The sequence below is a fragment of the Amphiura filiformis genome, chromosome 7, assembly GCF_039555335.1.
Source record: "Amphiura filiformis chromosome 7, Afil_fr2py, whole genome shotgun sequence".
NCBI lineage: Eukaryota > Metazoa > Echinodermata > Ophiuroidea > Amphilepidida > Amphiuridae > Amphiura > Amphiura filiformis.
Genome location: NC_092634.1, coordinates 45,325,271 through 45,346,235, shown reverse-complemented (window position 1 = coordinate 45,346,235; position 20,965 = coordinate 45,325,271). Strand labels below are relative to the sequence as shown.

At 37.0% G+C, this 20,965-nt stretch overlaps 1 protein-coding gene across 1 annotated transcript in view; it reads right to left on the bottom strand.

Moving 5' to 3' along the window:
• LOC140157234 (centrosomal protein of 85 kDa-like) overlaps window positions 1–20,965 on the bottom strand; it is a gene marked incomplete in the record, with an annotated part of 71,230 nt that overhangs the window by 36,286 nt on the left and 13,979 nt on the right. The window contains 1 exon segment of the mRNA XM_072180358.1: window positions 7,942–8,722. Within this exon segment, the coding sequence (XP_072036459.1) occupies window positions 7,942–8,722 (781 nt within the window).

Genomic DNA, 20,965 nt, shown 5'->3' with positions numbered 1-20,965 from the left:
CTTTGTTTTAACATTTGGGGCCCTGGGGCCCATAATATTTGACTTATGAGGCCCATGTACATAATTATGTTGACGTTTAATTCTCTAGTGCTATCAGTAGACTCAAGCTGGCCACTGTAGCTACTTTATTTACTGAGTAACGGCCGGCCCTATGTTTTAGCGTTTGGGGCCCTGGGCCAATATTATGTGATATATATGGGGCTCATATGTACATATAACAATGTAGTTCTCAGGTGCAATCTGTGTACAAACTCTGAGCCATAAAGCTGCTTTATATGATGAGAAACGGCCGGCCCTTTGTTTTAACATTTGGGGTCCTGGGGCCCAATATATATGACTTATGGGGCCCATGTACATATGTTGAAGTATGATTCCCAAGTGCTATCAGTAGACTCAAGCTGGGCATTGTAGCTGCTTTATTTACTGAGTAACGGCCGGCCCTATGTTTTAGCCTTTGGGGCCCTGGGGCCCGTGTTATGTGACATATGGGGTTATATATACATATGACAATATAATACTAAAGACCTATCTGTGTACCAAATCTGAACCCTGTAGCTACTTTATTTGCTGAGAAACGGCCGGCCCTTTGTTTTAACATTTGGGCCCCTGGGGCCCCCAGCCTTGTACATCTGGGGCCAAAATGGGCAAAAGGCACATCTACAACTTAGGGCCCATACATATGCCACATATGAGCCCTAGTCATCTTATACTTATAGAACTAGGCTTGTCAATCTGTTGCACCATATTTTAACATATGGGCCCCTGGGGTCCATAATATATAACATATGGGGCTCTTGTATATTTGTATATATGGAGTGCCCCTAGGGCTATCAGTGTACCAACTCAGGGCCCTGAGGCTGCTTCATTTGATGAGAAATGGCGCGCTTTGTATTTTCACATTTGGGCCCCTGGGGCCCGTGACCTTTGACCTCTGGGGCGAAGATGGGCAAAAGGCACTTCTACGGGGTAGGGCCCATAAGTGTACCACATATGGGCCCCAGGGCCTTTGTAGTTTTAGCGCTAGCCTTGACAGAATGATGTGTTTGATGAAGGAGGAGAAGGGGATGAAACCCAAGGATGGCAATATACCCGTCCATGCTTCGCATGCGGGTATAACCATAGGATGGCAATATACCCGTCCATGCTTCGCATGCGGGTATAATGAGGAAAGACAAGGGCTTGGGCAAGTGTTTTAACTGATCTAACGGGAAGATACTTTTTCACTCTACAAATAACACCAATACGTTTTGATACATTAGAAGAAAGATAATTAACATGCTCATCCCAAGAAAGAAAGACTTGTTACAGTCACCTTCATACTATTGGTATGGCACACATTTGAATTGTTTTGAGCAAGTGTGCCAACTATTTTTTGGCTGATTCCACCAACCTGACTTCAGACTAGCTGTCTGTTTCTAAATGTCAACTTTTAAACTTCAGCTAATCCAATTCACCAGGGTCCAGCATTTGACATTTAGATTATTTGGGAAGAACTTCTCAACCTGCAGGAAATGTGAAACTATGGATACCTTGCTACTACAAAGCAATTTATGGCCTGGGTGGGATTAAGGATTTAAGTATTGGGACTGAACATGTGACTTATTCAACTGGATGCTCCAGGAAGCACGTACCTTTCTAGAGAAGCAGAGAAAGGAGGATTTTTAAAAATTTTCTTCAAAGATCTGGATAGGTGCTAATTTTTCATTGAATTTAGCAAAATTTACCTTCATTCGAACATTTCAAAGATCAGAATACAAGTATAATTTTTGGGTGTTCTTCGTCCAATTTTGGTATATACCTTCTGGTTAAGTTTCAGAACCCTGGATGCACATTCCCACTCAATCCAATATCAACAACCCTGCAAGGTGCCTAAACTACCTGAAGAAGACCTGCCAACCTACCGAAGTCTGAAAGAGGGACATTGAGACCAAAACCTTGTACATGTACACAAAATAGGGAAGCGACTAATTCAAAGACTTGAGGTGAGCAATTCTTTCAGAATTCAGTGAAGGTTTTGCAGGTCTGAATTTATCACAATAGACTAAAGAGAATGCTATAGCAAAATTTTGAAGAGATATTTGCATCATTTTCAGCAGTTCTTACATTTGAATTTGCCATCACTGAAATTTTCAGAAAACAGGACTGTCCCTCTTTTTCACTTTGGTAAACCCCAAATGAGAGAGCCTCTCAAAATGAGGGACAGTTGGCAGGTGTGTACTGTACATACCTGTTTCTTTTTAATATTTTTTGTGAATGAGTATTTTATTTTTGTGAATGAATACTTTGCTTGCTCTCCATTAGAATGCTTCATTTATTAAAATCATTACACTAGGTACATATAAGGTCAAGTTTAGTTTTAAGCACTGCATTAATAGGCAAATAGGAAATTTGAGGAAATTGAAGGAAATTTGAAGAGTTGGGCTTAAGCTTGTACTAGAGCTATTTTGGCACAGTTTGAACTAGCACTTTTGAAGCAATACAAATTCAAATAATGTTGCACAGATATTTCAATATATACCCCAATTAACAATCTATTTATTATTGTCATTATTATTATCAATTACTGCACATTTATGCAGTTATGCAATTTAAAAAATGAAATTAAAAATTAATCTGTTTGAAAAAAATGCCATGCAAAAGCTAATATATTTTAAAAATTCATTCTGGCAAACAGATTATTTTAGACTTGGAAAAACGGACTTAGATATAATTTCAAATTTACTTTCATGTTTTGTGTTTTTTTAAACATTGGAACAACATTTCAAAACAAGCCTATTATTCAGTAATTAATTAGGTTTTTTAATCGAGGGGAGGGGAGTAAATCCAACCTTGTGTGACAACTTTGACAGCAATCCATACTAATTAGACTAGAGGCATAAGTAGAGTTCAGATGCAAGAAGCTGTATACCTATTTTTTCAATTTAATATAGGCAAATATTTGTCATCAAATATAAAGAATATAATAATAAAATATGTGCTGGTTATTTTATCATACAAGGTGTCCCAGAATGATTTATGCCGTGTTTGAACAAAATATCAAAAATATATAGTCAACAGTGTATCTAACTTAAATAAGTGCAATACAATGCCACACATGTCTCCTACTTATTCTGTGACTTTCATGGAAATAGCTTGATTCGTTTTCGCGTGACATTGCTATTACTGAAAATGGACGAAAACTGCATGTGTGTAATTTACAGTGCAAAGGCGCCATAACACATGGATCCTTTATCACCATCGTCCAGCCGCACTGTGCAATATATTGGAGAAATCCTACATTCTTTTATAGGAAATACACCAAATTTGGCACAGATGTAGAGCTTACAATGCTAAATAATTCTTGATATGGGAATAAGTGAAACATTTCAATATGACATCAGATATTTAGGTTGAAAAACATACTTTTTATGTGATTTTTACCCCAATTTGTACCCAAAAATGTCATTATTACAGAGGATATAACTTCCTCAAGGATCCTCCGCAGAAAATTTTAATCTTCTTCGTCACGTAGCTATGGGTTTGCCAATATACTGTGTACATAAATGTATGCTGTGACACTAAGGACGAACCATCTCCATACTTTTATGAAAAATCCATCTCTGCCGGCATTTCAAATGATGAAATGCCGTTCATACCTAAAGAATTCCATCTTTCCCGGTATAAATCATTCTGAGACACCCTGTAGTTTCAAAAATATACATTAAATTTTTTTAAATTAGCAGGTCACTTTAAAGCTAGCATTTATAGGGCAGAGAGATGGATGTCAGTTGCCTTAATAATTTGAAAATGGCGTATATCGTGTTTTCCATCTGAATCCTTCATATCTTTCACTAAGGGCTGACTTTACCAAGTTTTAAATCAAAGTATACCTGATTCCAACCTGTCCATAAGTACTAGTGTTACTTCATTTCAATAACTTTCCCCCATGCATTTACATATCATTAGTTGTGTTCACATTTCGAGTTACACAGGACGTAGACTTACGCTAACAGTGACAAAAATTCCAGAAATATTTTCCCTACACCTCTAGATTATTCCTAGCACTACACCGACTGGTTCCACTAAGCATTCAGTTCTGGTCAGCGTAAACATCGGCTATTACTTCCGGCGTTTCTGTGACCTTTTTTTAACCATTCGAAATGTAATTTCATAACTTCCTACCAAAAAAAGGTCAAATTTACATCGGGTACCAGGAGTAGCAGCGTTCACATTGCAAAATACGCCTGGCGGAGATTACACATGCCTCGCTACTGTTAGGAGTAAATTGTTGGATTTATGTCTGGTGGATTTACGTCTGCACCTACCACTACTCCTAGCAACTTGCACCGACCAAGTTCCGCCTGGTGTACGTCCGACAATGTGAACGCAACTACATGTATTGCCTTTAAACACCTACCTATAACCGCATTATGACACATGACATGTAATTCGTAATACAAGGTCTTTAACCAATTTACAATGAATAATGAACAAAACCACTCAAAAGGATATGATTTGATGCTTGAAATGTGTCATGCAATTACAACTTGGTAATTCTGACTTAAAATGTATTATATGACAAATGCGGTAAACAACTAACCCTTCTCTATAATTACATGATTGGAGATAAACTTGATAATATATTAAACTTGCAAAAAACAGGACGAAAGTCATCTGACTAGGTGAATGTGAAATTCAAAAAAAAAAAAAAAATACACAATTGTTTATGTTTGGTCTGGAAAGTGAAACAATTTGTTTCCACAGAAGACACACCACTGCATGCTTTTGTTTATCCACGGAGGTAAAAGTAGCAGCTAGGGCTCTAAAAAATGTTAATTTCCCGGGAAGCAAGCTAAATTTCCCACAATTTATAGCATGTTTTTATATACAAAAGACACAATTTCCTCCAAATACCAGAATTTCCTCCAAACACCAACATTTCCTGGGAATGAGCTTACCCAATTTCCTATTTTTTTCAAACCATGGTAGCAGCCGTAGATTAAAAAATCTTTTTTTCATGAAACGACCAGGCTAAATAAAACATGTTCACTTAATTTTTTTGATTTATAATCATACACATCACATAAAAGTTTTAAAAGATTAGCCCCAAAAGCAAGTCAAGAGTATGGGACACATACAGAAGAGGGGACAAGATGCTCCTTGAGAAAATTAAGCTTGAAGCCACAAGAGTTTGCTTGAAAGACTATGAGTAGTGTATAAAAATGCTGGAGCAGCTAGTGTGGGAGATCTAAAAAGACCAATGCTGAACCAACAGACTGATCATGATGCGTAAATTCATCAACTGAAACTAGGGGTAGCCATCAACTAAAAGTCCTCAAGATGCATGGAATAAACTCTTTCTTCCCACCTATAGTGTCAGATTGGAAACAATTACATGTGGACATCATATCAGCAGCCACTTTGGACTTTTTAAAGAACAGAATCAAAAATTATATAGGAAACATCATCAGCTTGAGAGCATTACAGTTGGCGAAAGAACAGTTAGACTGAATCTGCTGACTCAACAAGACCAGATAAGACAAGACACGGCCAGACAAGATGCTTATTTAGCACTACTTTCCGAATCTGTCTCTTAGTATACTAATCCAGGAACAAGTTTCCTACCATCAGGGCAAAGAGATGGCATATTCCAGCCCTTTAGGCTGGCCTTATGCTACATGCTTGTCCGAGACCGTAAGGGCTACAGACGTCAGCTGAAGCAAACCTGAAGTGTCACAGATCTGACCAATGCAGATAATATTAGATTATCTACGTACCCTGAACCCTGCAAGTTTGTAAGCAATACAGTAGCAGACTATTAAGAAATAACAACAAATGATTAAATGACTCAAGAACTTGGTGAGCTGCCCACAGCTCACTATTTGGCTCATATGCCTCTATATTAGTTTGAAATAAACCCTGGAAATATTGACAGGCTATGCTAAGCTCAGTAACTGTAACAGTAATTAAACAAGTCGCTTCACATGCCAACAACAATAACAAAACAAACTAAAAAAGTTTCAAGTCATGCTCCTAGTATGCTGATATTGCAAACCAATGTCAAAAGGCTAAGTGAAAGCCAGATCAAAATTGATAGAAGTCCAGCAGTTGGTCACACAAGGGGCACTACAAATACTAAGTCAAAAATATATTTTAGAACAACAAAACTTGGTGGTGGAAAAAGAACGATATCACTACAGAAATTGATAATAGGGAGAATCTGGACTCTCTTTGTACCATCTTTGTTCTAGCATGGAGGAAAATTTTGGGGTATTCATGTTTTGTGCAGAATGCATTTGGATCTATTGTAATTGCTGCTACTTGCACTAGGATCCACAACATGCTCATCTATCATGGCACAGTTCTTTAACCCTAATAAATTTGTACATTCATTGAATGACCTTTGAAAAATTGGGTACAAAACTCATACTCTGCAACTTGAGGTCAAATTTTGCACTATGATTGTTTAATTGAGGTTATTGAACTATGCCATTGGGATGAGGCTATTGTGGTCCATAGTGTTGTGCACCACAATCAAAGAAGTATCAAATTACTTGAAATGCTTCATTTGTGTGGCAACATCAAAAGGATCAACGCAAGCAAATATTGACTAAGATTTGGCAGAATTGTGTTAGTTTGTTTCCCATGTGCTGTCTGCCCTGAATATCCCCACCATGTTCCTCCATGGTTGATGGAGCCATTCTAGAGTCAAGATTCTCTTCTTCTTTCTGTGACTATCAGTCACACACCAATTTGAAGAAAGTGAGATACAGAACACATGACATACCGTAGAAGTCCATCTACAAGTATATACACATCTAAATAAGGTTTTTTGACAAAAGAAACAAAAGGCAGACTGCAGACACCCTCCATATAACCATTACAATATACGTCTTACAAAAATAAATGTACAGCTGCCTATATCAGTAATAGAGTTCCTCAAACACCAAATGTTTTTGTGGAGGGTATCTGCCTTTGATCCCTTTCATCAAAAAACCCTCATTTCGGGGCATTTATGCTTGTAGGTGGAATTCTATTAATCACTCCTTTATCTGTATCTTGTGCAATCCATAGGAAGTTCAACTTGCAGTGTACTGTTGATGTAAGAAATACAAAATACTCAACCTTCGCAACGGTGTAACCAGACTTGTGCAATGAACACAAATTAGGGGGAAAGGAGATAAAACATGTACCATCTCCATAGACACCTGTACCAACTGTCAGCTCACTGGATGCTACATTCTCTATGAACCAAAATGGCATCATTTCTGAAGTCATAGTTCAATAACCTCCAATCAATAGTTATATCTAACAGTTTGATCTCAATTTGCAGAGTATGAGGCTTTTGCACCCAACATATGCAAAGTTCATTCTGTCATGTACAAAAATATTGGAGTTAAAGAACTGTGTCCATCAGATGAGCATGTGTGAGATCCCAGCTATTTTGCCTCCTGTCCCCGTCTGGTTACACCTGGCACTACTGATAATCAACCCTTACCTGAGTGAGCTCCTAATAAGCCCAATCGGCATTGGAAGTTTGTAATGCATTGTGGGACAGTTTTTGCAGTTTTAGGACACTTTGTCCTTTGACCTTTCAGAAATATTGGGTTTTTGTACGTTCAAAATATAATCTAAAATGTTTTACAATATTTAAAACAAATATAAAAAATATAAATGTTTTAAAATTAATTATTTGGTATTTTTAATGATAAAAATTGTGACAATAATTTTTAAATTAATAATAATTACGTAAATTTTCCCGATATGTCAGAGGTCAAAGTGTCCTAAAACTGCTCTCAAAAACCGGAAGTTAGAATAGCGATTGGGCTTATTAAGTACCAATAAGGTTCTGGTTCAATTCATTTTCAGGACACATGAATTTTATTCCTGGATCCTGAAGCATGTACCTAAGGAAACAATTAATTAATTAGTTTCCATTTGTACCTGTTCATTAATATTTACCTTTCTATAACCATGTTTTTCTCATGTATGAGACTCTCCTTGGCCCGTATTAATCCTTCCACTTTACCGAGTTCATCGTTACACCCAACGCCGCCGATACCATGTCCGCCCAGCCCTATGGTGTTCCCTAAATATGGCATACCAGAATTCAACGCCTGTGACGTTAAATGTAAGTGCTCCAATTGAGCCTGTAACTGATGTTGCTGTATTCTCTGCCAGTCATTAAGATCATGCGATCGAGGCATGCCTGCATAATTCGTCGATGTGTACAGATCGTTCGAATGCGAAACGTTGCTTCCATAATGTGACGATAAATTTGAATGTGATCGAAACTCTGGTGAAATATGAGGATATGCGTTATTTGGGTTGTAATTGTAGCTATTAGGACTGGTTTGAGGCACGGTTGACCTATGACCTTGATTGTTTCTGTGTGGCGACCCAAACATTCTCCGCAGTTCACTATCAGCATACATTTGTGTCTGATTCATGGTTTCCTCCATATTTAGAGCAGCAAAATCCTGCTCAGGACTCAATAAACCTGGTGAAGTATCAGCACCCTTCCACCGACTTGACTCTCCCTTCTTCTTATCCGCTGAACCAAACAAGGCCTTACGACCATCTGCGTGTCTCTTGCTGCGTGAGCTAGCTGCACACGGTGTTGTTGTTGTTGTCGTAGTAGTAGCAGTGCCAGCATTCGTAGTAAACCTTGTTTCATCAAAGTCAGGCGTATGCGGCAGCACTTGGGCCACAGGCGGGTTACGTGACTCATGGTGCATGGACCCTGGATAGGAGCACAGAAAAGAGAAAAACAGGAAATCAGCTTAGTATGGATACTTGGCCAGGATAGAAACTTACGATTAAAAAATTGCATACTGGAGTAACTTTGAACATATTTGAATCAACATATTGATACACCTGTCGAAAATATTACATGACGTCTCAAGAACCACTGATAAAGTACTGGGCATATCTGTACTCCTCAACACATACTTTAGGTCATTGCTATATTGTAAAATTTTACAATTTTTTTTATTTTTCAATTTTGGAAAAATTGTTGACTTGCCATTTGGAACAGTACAGCACGTTATGGAAGGTTAAGCCTGAGCTTAACATGGATTATAAATAACTTAATAGAAACTATAACAGAAATATGAGATGTTATTTTTAAACAATCGCCTTGGTCATTATACACATGTTTAGATCACAATGGCATTGTTTTGTTTGGTGTTTCTATATGCAAAAATATCAATAAACAACAGATACATGTACATATATGCATTAATGCAAGTAACATACTATAACAAGAACAATGAAGTCTACGGTCATTATAGTCTTAGTTATAACAAAGTTGTATGGAATGTATTTGAAATATTTTAAGATTAAAAAAATAAAGAAAATAGAAAAAATTAGGAAACTATTTTCATCATACAACATGAAAGCCTGATCCAATTATTACAAATTTGGTAACATTTTTAGAGAAAATATTTTTCAGAACCAATTACATTTGTACTATAGATTTTTGTGTGAGTGCCCGAGAACAACTGCAAAATTGGAAACGGCCTAAGTTTTTGACAGTTTTTGAAAAGGGGTCCTCCAAATTATCCAAGCCGCCCCGCTCACCTGTCCCCCAGAGTTACTTTGTGACCAGGAAGAATGTGCGCACATAGCGTGCAGATAAATGCTATTTTTAATTAAAAGTAAATTCAATTTCAAACAGACCATAAATCAGAGAATTCTTTTATTGGCATGTGGCAATGTGTACCAATGGGAAGGGGGCACTCAACTTTAATTTTGGTAGGGGTTTGCGGCACATAGCACCAAACTTTGGGTACTAAGTACTGACTTTCGGTCAAAATAGCGGCTTGATGGAACTGAAATTAGGGCCAGCTACAATTTGTGGAGCTACAGTTGTCAGTTTGAGGCTCAAAGAAATGGAGCAGATCCAAATGTGAGTCTTAAGGAACTGCCGGAGAGCCTGAAAAAGGCACCCTTGACTGCCGCACATACCTGTACCATCTTTACATTTGTGTGCCCCCCCAGATCATGGCCCCCCCTTTGGCTACGCCACGTACAGTTCAAAATCCAACAAGTCTAAACTTTGATAAATTAACAAGTTGAGATGTTCATTTCAAGTGAGATAAATTCTGACAGTACAGAAATACCATGAAGAATTTGTCATCTTTTACGAACGAAAAAAATCCCGCCAAATCCACCACCTGCTTGAATATAAGCACGGTATATCCAAATTAGGTCTTGTTTTGAGGTTGCGTTCCAATCGGCCATGAAAAACTTAGAACAAGACGAATAATCATTACTCATGAGTTTGTGTTGACAGCAATTACTAGGATTCATTACATGACTATCTCCAAGATGCAAAGTTCACACCTTATACAATACACATCATAATAAAAGCATAATTGTGCATTCTGGGAAAGAAATCAAGTTTCCAAACTATAAGGTCAAAATTCAAAATTAAACTAAGAAGCATCTTTGTGAATTAAGGATGAAGAAGTGACATTATTTTAGTTCATGAACTCTGTTGACACCAATCTACCCCTGGATTCAGAGATGCAATGTGAGGGTTTCAGAGATTGCACTTTTTGACTTGAGAATATTTATAGGAATTTGCAGTTGCTTCAAATTTTATCTTCACATTAAATAATGTGGCTTAAAAAAGTAGCAGTGTCATCATGCATCGTTCTGTTCCATCAATGTAAAGTGACATATATTTCACTTTTCAATTGCCTAATCAATTAATTCTCATGGTTACCTCAAACTTGTTTTTAATTTTAAATATGACACAAATAAATTGGCAGTTTAAAGTTGATACTTGCTTATAGAAATAACCTTTTTTTAGAATTTTTTTTTTTTTATAAGCACCTTCAAACGAGCCCATCAATCTTAAGTTTACACACCTTCAACCGAGGACACATTTCCAACCGTGGACGTCAACGGTTCCTAAGGGGGTGCAGTATGATGAAAATAACGTAAAAAGGCTACTTAGCACAAACACATCGCGACCTCTCTTGTAGGTATAGCTATAGGGTATATACCCGATTGGATAGTACCATGTCACAGTATGTCCACGGTAAGGCGACTCAATGCTGAAACTTGGTGTCCTTGGTTGGCGGTTACACAATTTCAGTCCTCGTTTGGAGGCGCTTACCGGCAGGGGTGTGTGTGTAGGGGGTATGTCAATATGTAGGTGCATTCATTCACATCAGTTTTCAAACTGTGAAGGTGTGCATGTTATACACATACCACATAAAGCCTTATTGCCTCCGCATGGAACTCCAAAATAGATACATGTAGCAATTAGACAGATAGCTCTGAAAACAGTGTCTTTGAGCGAACACTGTCTTTGAGCGATAGAGGGGTATAACACAACCACTTTGTGATACGAACACCTCGACAGTAAATCGATTGTGTAGGGGTGTGTGTGTGGAGAACTCCACAGTTAGAATGTGTGTGTTTGAAACTCCACGGTTTGAAAACTCCACACTTGGGGAGTATACAAGTGGGTGAGGTGTTTGACTTTGGGGTGTGTACAAAAGTGGTGTTAGCACTATGGTTTGTGATACATGTAATTATAACGTATAAGATCACTTTTTATAACAGAAAATTATTTAAAATCCTAGTACCAATTTCCTTTTTATTTTAAGTTAAAGATCAAATCTGATGCCTTCAAACATGGCAAAGTATCTTTGGTTAAAAAATTTTGCATGTTTTGGACATTAAAATAATAAATAATAAACCAAACAAAATAGTACATAATTTCAATGATGTTTTGTTTAAAATATAAACATATTCTTACAACATTCATTTGTTGTGTCTTTTTTTGTCCACAAAATTGCATCTAACCCAGATCCTTTTTTAACACGTATAAATTACACCTAACATGAAGCAATTTTTTCTATTATTTATATTGCAGATAAATGTTAAAAGCTCTAACAAAAAAATGCATAATAATATGTTGGATTCACCATTACCCCATTTTTGCATACTAATATTTTGCACTACTGTCTGATAAATTCAACTTGGGCAAATTTTCACTGATTTCTTGTAAACTTTCTAACTTCTGTTGTCAGTATCAATTTAAAGTTACAAGAGTTTTTCAAATTACGCCATGTCTGTCGTCCCTGTAACACACAAACTGGACATAGGATATGACAGTTTGAATCCACTGGATCAGACACACTATATAGATCAATAAAGATCAGCTGTAATAAGGACTAGATATATTGTCAATAATAGTATATTGAAAAGCTAAGCAGGACTCATTTAAAATTGAACTTAACAATCATAAACTTTATTGCATTGATGATGGGTATATTTAGGCACAAAAAGACTTGTTTTCCCAGCTTGCCGCCCTGCCCTGCGAGGATCTATGGTTTAGGGAGTAATATTATTCAATGATATTATCGACTATGAGCAATAATGAGTAAAAGCCCACACATATTGTTTGCATTAGATTTTTGTCTCATTTATGAATTAATATGGAAGCGTTATTATGTCATATTATTTCAATAATATCCTGATATGCTTTCTGCACATGTATGTTTATTTGTATTTATACAAATACGCCTATATCCTATGAGGTAGTTTCAAGTGATTCATTTTCCAATATTTGAGTATAAGGTTACCCCCCTTCTTAAATATTTATTCATTCAAAGTCCTCTTTTATTTCCTAAACTGTTGAAGAAAACATGACCAGAGAGTTTGACATTTCCAAATCTAAATACTCTATGATCTAATCTACATGAACTTAATGAAGCTCCTCCAATACACCTGGTACAGACATGTTTTTAAATAAGTATGTTGGCTTACACTTGCTTGCAGAGAAGTATGGCACTTGTTTACCTTTAGTGCATACACAGCGTAAACACAAAAGTGAGGTTCTTATTGGCTGATTGAATCACATCATGAAAAGCTATGACACTTCAACACCTCATCCGCTACGCATCTACAAATCACTAGAATCAGTCAATCTTTTAAGTTCCGTTCACACGATAAACCGGGCACGCTTGTCCATCAGTTCTTCTCTGCCAGCTCACAAACAAACAAGGAATTAAAATTTAATGTCCATGCTATGACAACCATTTCTATATTTGTTTTCAAAGAAACATTATCAAACATCTGTGTTTATCACAAACCTGTCAAAAACTAAATGCTTTCCACAAACTTTCTGCAAAGATTCCATAATATCTGAGCACTACAATATTGTAACCACAGTGAAATCACAGATTATGCATTCCATAATCTGAGGTGAAATTACAACCAAAGCCAACAACAAGTACAACTAGTGGCAAATGGTGGTCATAGACCACAAACCTAGCTGGGGCGTGTTGGTGTTGTGGAGATATCTGACACCTGCAAAATGTCCCAAAAATGTTCCCATGGTCATGAGGTTTGTTGTCACCGAGTTTGAGTCCCGTACTCCTTACAGATGTCCAGAAAATGCAACTCTAAGATCTTACCCCAGATGACCATTGACCTGACCCCTGCAACATGTTCCAAAAATGTTCCCCTGGTCATCAAGTTTGTTGTCACCAAGTTTGAGCCCCGTACCCTTTACAGATGTCCAGAAAATACATTTCTAAGATTTGACCTCTGCATGACCTTTGACCTGATCCTTGCAAAATTTTCCCCTGGTCATGAGATTTGTTGTCACTGAGTGTGAGTCCCATACCCCTTACAAATATCCAGAAAATAAAATTATAAGATTTGACCCCAAATAACCTTTGACCTGACCCTTCTAAAGTTTTCCAACATATTCCCCTGATCATTAAGTTTGTTGTCACCATGTTTGAGATCTGTACCCCTTACAGATGTCCAGGAAATGCATTTCTAAAATTTGACCTTTGCATGACCTTTGACCTGACCCCTGCAAAATCTTCCCTTGGTCATGAGATTTGTTGTCACCGAGTTTGAGCCCCATACCCCATACAGATGTCCAGATAATGCCATTGTAAGATTTTACCCCTTTAATGACCTTTGACCCCAATTCTGTATGCACATTATAGGCATGTGGTATAGCTGATGCATATATGCAAATGATATCATTGTACTATATAATGTGTGACAGAAGAAGCATTTTGAAGGTATTTGGTTAAATACTGGAAATGCCCCCTTAATGACCTTTGATCCCAATTCTGTTTAGACAATATAGGCACTGGATATAGCCGATGCATATGTGCAAGTTACGTAATTGTAGGGTGTATCGTGTAGGAGGAGTAGCATTTTAAAGTTTGTTGGCAGAAGAAGAAAGAAAGAAAGAAGAATCGGATTGAAAAACAGTACCTAGCTCGGGGGGTTGAAAACCCCCCAGCTAGGTAAGAAAGAATGCTTGACTTTCAGCTGTGCTCCTAAGTTTGCAAGAATGCACAGAAGCACCTACCTGGACAAGCTCAGGGCAGCTAAAATATATGGTGGATTAGGGTAGCTACTCACTTCAGGGTAGATGTGGTATTGTTGGTCGAAGCAGCCAAAATATCGATTTTCATTATTTTAATCAATATAATATTGAAAAATAACACTTTGATGCTTTGCAAAACTTCATTCTTCAAGTCATATACTTGAAAACTTACTTGATTTATTGTTGTCAATGAGTTATGTACATTTTACAAAAGTGTTGTTGTTTCAGCCTTCTTTACAAACTACATGTAACTCAAGAACCACAGGACCTACAAAAATATATCAGAGATATATGAATTCTTCTACACACTCCCTATGAAATGATCAATGCAACTTTTGCCAAAGCTCACTACCATTTGCAAGATGCTGTAAACTACCAAATCGCAACAGTTTAAAATAGTTGCTAACCTTAACTAACTTGTTTTCCTCAAGTCTGTAATGCAAATCTTGCAGCACTTTTCTTCTTGGCATAGTCTTACTCAAGTCAAGTGAACTTACTAAAGTTCTGGTGACTTTTAGGCAACTTCCGTAAACAAGTCCATATCAGTATGCTAAGATCTTGCAGTATAACTTGGGGGAGGACCTACATATCCATGGCTACAAGTTACAGTAATGGTCTGATACTATTGCAGGGAATTTTTGTGGGGTTGTAATTTTTGAGGTTAATTTCAGAAAGTTCTACAAATGTAAAAACCTGCAAAAATATTTTGACCCAAATAGGCTTTAATGTGTCTCAAGGGGGGACTCCCACTTTGGAGGTGATGCATATGTACATTATGTAGGGCTGTTAAGACTCCCCTTTTTCAGTGTCGCTGTCACCCAAAGACCCCATATTTGTTTACGAACACATGCTGTCACCCGAAGACCCATATTTTTCCATTTGATCTGTCACCCAAAGACCCTTATTTTTCATGTTGAACAGCAACTTTCATTAAGGCCTATCACTGATAGAAATTTGAAGCTATTTAGAACTAGAAATTCAATTTTCGAGGTTTCTGTGGCACTGTTTCGGATCTCACCCAAAGTTTCCATTTAAGAAAAAGGTCATGTTCTCACCCAATGACCAAATATTTTTTACATTTTGCTCTCACTAAATGCCAAAAATCATGCTCTCTCCCAAATGACCCCATATTTTTTACATTTTGCCTCACCGAATGCCCCTTACTGTGAAAGTGTCAGCCCTACCCCTATATCCATTTCATATTGAAGTGCCCCCCCCCCCCCTCCGGGTAATGTGTACCTGTTTGAAGCTGTGATTAAAGAAACATAGAAACTGTTTAGAACAGTGAAAATCTTTATTGGAGTTAGAAATTGATGTTTACAAGTTATCAATGGAAAGTCCATTATTTTGTTCACGAACATTTTGGAACTAAAATCTAATTTTTGCCTTATAGAGATGAAGCAATGTTGCTCTTATTATTCAAGCACACATTTCAGTTAAATGTTCATTACCCTTAGCAACACACTGCTGATTAAACTTAGGAAATGTGCAAATTTCCCTGTTGCCTCCCCTAAAAGTAAATTTGTACTAAAAAAACTTCTAATAATAGTAAAAGTATGAAGCAATTCTTGCTTCATAAGAATCTTATTTGCAAGTACATGTATCTATATTTTCACAAGTTTTGGAGAGGTTGGAAAATAACATCACCACTATACTTTGATCAGCTCGTAATCGGCGGGAATTGTTAGGCTTTTACCACTACGCAAAGAAGTAGACCCACGTTAAGAGTGATATAGCTGACCTGTCTGGTCTATATTGTGAGTGTTAAATAGGTAGACAAAGTATAGGACTTCAATTAATAAGTTGTGATGCTTCTGGCGAGATTTCAAGAGGCAATTCTCAAAATAAAATATATTGAAATTAATCCGCGATGTTATAAGGCCCGCCGATTACGAGCTGATCAAACTATAAAACTGTCATCTTCTCACACCACTTACCAGTCTCCTCATCAGCATATCCCAAACCATCATTCAAGCATTTCAAAGCAATCTTTTCAATAAGAATCGCACCCCCTCTCTGCCTTCTCCTCCCTGGCATCATAAAATCCTCTGCAGAGAACTCCTCCACCATACCGGTATCGGTATCCAAATCAAACTTAGATGGTGTGAGATACAAATCGGGCAATCCCCATTCTTTAGGTAGGCTCATATACTCTGACATTGCATCAGCAGGTGTAAAACTCTCATCCTCAACATCTTGTGTGTTATCCATTGTAATTAAGTACACACCTAGTAACCGTGTACAGGACACTAAATCTCGTTCAGGATCAGGAAGGGAGTGATTGATAGCCTTCACTCAAAGCTCCCTGTATGACAATCCAACTATTAGTGTTCACAAGTGCCTATGACCTGCTGCTATTGCATAAACTTCTCACCTTGAAGAATCCATTTTTAAAAGCAGGAAATAAGAACACTTAAACTTACTGCTCACACTTGGCTCTGATTTTTGTCAATATCTCAAGTTTCACTGCTGTGAATTGTACTATATTTATATAAGGCACAGTGAGTGTTCCATGTTTGGCTCAGTTGTGTTGCAATGATTTCAAAACCAAAACAAACGCTGTCACACACAACATTCATGCGGTGACAAGCTTGTGTGAAAGCAACAAGTGTCAACCACATGGTCTTTTAGCAAAACATGGACTGCACACAGCGTTTGCGTCCATTAATTAGATACATGCACACATGTGTTTCTTCCTGTTGAAATTTAACACATTTAAGCCATCCAAATCTCTTGTTCGTTAGAAATAAATCTAATAGTTTATAGTAATAATTAAGTTGGTCTTGTTAGAAACTAGGAAGCAAAAGAATTGATCAGTCGGGTCCAGCCATAGCCTCCTTCATCAGTAGTGTTGTCGATTACGGTAGGCATTGTAGAAATGCAGCCATGTATTTCCTTAGCTAGAGGCTTCAGGAAGTGAGCTAGCTGAGACAAATATTAGATGACAATCACCTGTCTTAATTGAAATCAATGTTATCAATTCATAAAATTGTTTTGTTGATTCTACAAATAAAATAGTACAAACTGTACTGGTCGTCTTAAATACTTCTAGTGGAAGCAACTTGTTGTTTTCAAGAGCAAATGATTCCAAACTGTAGCTTTCTTTCTCTCTCCTGTATTAATATTAAAGATGGCAAACTGTGCACATGCTGAAAACAATTCTTCTAAAAACTGTCAAGCTTCTTCAATCCTCTGATAAAATACTGCTTTGCGAACGTAGTTTATCTTTAATTCAAATACTGCAAACGACAGTTGTGTCAAAATTAGCAAGAGACATATTGTTAAGCACTATAAACTGCTCCTGCTTTTCAAGCAAGTTTCTTCCAAATTGTGTATACCTTCAGTGCTCCATTTCAACTTCCAAAACCCAGTATAACAATTGTAGCAGAAGAGCATGTCCACACTAACACCAGCTGACAGGCCTAAAGAGCTAGTAATTAGTATAAAGATTTTTTTTTCAAAATTGGCTGTCTTCAGTCTTTTACTGTAACAATTATGCAATACACTTCCTTCCCAACAGGTCATGAAAGCAACTGCTGCAGAAACATTAGTATACTCCTTTAACCTGCCAATATTGCAATTGAGGTTTCACAGTTTCAAATTAAATTTCGTATCCATAATAAATTAATCTAGTTTCAAGAGTTCATTATATTCTCCTCCAGTCTACGTCTGAGTGGTCAAACAGTTTGTCTTCTCAACATAAACCCACACAAATCAAATAAGTGCTCAGTGACCACTCAAAGAATGGTCAGTCAACAATCAGAACAAAATTAAAAAATTCCACAAATAAAACAAATCAAATAGACAAATAGTTCAAACAAACAGATTTCACAATTAAAATCCTGGACACATGTAAGAGCCTTGGCAAATTAAACGCAAATAATGATGTGATGTGAGCAAATAGTACAAGCTGTTGCCGTCAATCTCATCCCCAGAGTCAAAATTTGACGATCAGTATACAAGGAAGTTATTATTAATCTTGTTCATTCTACTCTGGGTATTATGTTATGTGACATGTTTGGTCAAGATGTTAATTAAAAATAACTTAATTATCACTTCTTATTTCTGACCTTATTCTAGAAATTTCCTCTTTGACGTTCCATGGTGCAGAACCATTTTGTAATGAAAAGTTACAAACATGCAGAGGACCCAAGAGTCTGATTCAACTTTCCACCATGGGAACAATCCCAATATTTAGCAAACACACTGTATAGACTGTCAAACAATTGATGAAATAAACAAAACCATTTCTGCACTGTGTATAAAATTTCAAATTCCTAGTTTTAAATCAAAAGCCTACAAATCTCATCATCCATTGTCAAAATTTGTCACAGTTCCAATATCCTTCGTTGCAGATGTTTGAAATTATTCCTGTAAGTCCTTGACTTCTCCAGAGCTATTGTTCCTAGTGCAATCAGTAATTCCATCCAAACTTCAGCACTAATCATGCCTCATCAAAGCTACATGTGTTTTTCGAGCAAATACTGTAATTCCGATTGAACTTCAGCATCATTTATATGATTGTAGTTCTTCAGTGATTATTTTTCATCCAAATCCATGTTTGCAGCTGCTACATTTTACAATATCGATCTGTACCGCAACTTTTAAACACATCCTTGTACCCAACATAGTATGCATAGTGTAGCACGTATCAAAGAGGAAGTTACACCCCAATTTTGTGAGAAAAAACAGTAACCACCAACCAATTAAAAAAACAATAGTGTGTGTCACCAATTGTTTCTGTATTAAATTTTATCTAGAAATGTGAAACCTCGATATCCTTGATGAAACTTGATGATAATTATTCATGAAGTCAGGCCTAGTGCAAGGTTGTATGTTGATGTGGTTGAATAATGAAAGTAGTACAGGAATACAACAATTCTAGTGACTTGGCCTATTTCTTTATTAATCGTTGGGATTACTGCTGGATAACAATTGCTATGTTAAGAAATAGTCCACCTCATGAGGTTGAAATTCATCACAGATTCTTCCTAAAAAAAGATTAATTAACTTTACTTCTTTATTTATATTAAAAAATTATTCACTTTGCTCAAATGTCCTTATTTTTTTTAATCCTGCCTAGATTGTTTTAAATCCTGTCTTTTTCCTTCTCCCACCCCCCCTCAATTTTATCATATTTTAAGTTATGCACTTATTTGCAAAATCGTACAAAAAATCAAGCTACCATGTACCGGTAGTTTAGTGCATTTATGGTCTTCATATTTCCCTGCTCATAATTCGGATAGGCAGTATACATTTTGAATTTATAAAATGCAGATCATGCTGCTTTAGTACATGTAGATGACCAAAGCAGCTTTGTTTACTGGGTTGCAGGCCTAGAAATCCGTGGCAGTGTGGGCGAATCCATTTGGATTCTCGCAAGAGAATTTTGCGAGAATCCCTGATTCACGCAAATTTACATCCCGCTCCCGCTGCACAATGATTGAAAAATATACTGCCCTCATACGGTTATGACAGTCCAATTCAGTCATCCAAGATGGCGGCTCTGGCGAAACAAATCATCGGCACGCAACCGATGGCTGTTTTCGCTGTTAAAATGCCCTCTCAAATCAGTATTATTGTACAAATTATTAATGATTTAAGTACATTATACCATAATTCGTCATTTTGGGAGTTCAGTTGCTTAAATAATGAAGTATAAATAGTCAAACCGGGACTCAAAATGGGTACATATTTTTTTCTTTCTGTACAATGCCAATGCACTACGCGAATCCGTATGGATTCGCCCGGTTGATGTTTTACGAGAATCTTTGCGCGAATCGATTCGCGGATTCGCGTCGGATTTCTGAGCCTGGGTTGCAACCATGGAAGGAAAAGAGTGCACTTTGTAGGACTACATGTAGTTTGACAGAGATTTAGTTATGAATTAACTCATCAGTGATAGTAGGTGTAAACACAATTTATCTAATGTATTATGTAATGTTTGTGTGTTCAAGGTGAAAATGAAATGTTGTAAAGGTGATAAGTGTAAACACGATTGTATAGGAAATAATAATGTGTGACTGATATGAGAACTAGGTATATAAATAAAATAATAATACTTGGTAGTAAGCAGACCCGAACGTAGGATTATATTTTGGGGGTGCTGATTTTGAAAAATTGGACTTTTTTCGCCAAGGGAGGCAATTTTGTGAAAAGGGGACTTCCTTCCCAAAATTTGGACCTTTTTGACTAAAAAAGTGCAAAAAACATGATTTTTTTGCTCGCTACGCCTGTAATTTGTGATATTTTGGGACTTTTTGGGGGGTGGGGTGCACCCCACCCCCTCATCGTAAGGGCCTGCTAGTAAGGTCATTTGGTTTTCTCAACAGCTAAAATTCTTTTCTATATTTTGATAAACTAAAATAAATTTTTTAGTTCTTCCGTGGTCCGGGTACACGCAGGTGATCGGCGATCGCGTAGATGAGGCATGGATGCCTCCCCTTTTATGCGCCGATGACTAATAGGTCAGATATTAACAGAACATGAAAAGATTGGACCATGCCCCTTTAAGATTGAAATATTTGCAGACTACAGGTCAATTTAAGAGAACAACTGTTAATAATATTTTATAGACCACTTGACATTGTTTATCAACAAAGGTGAGGG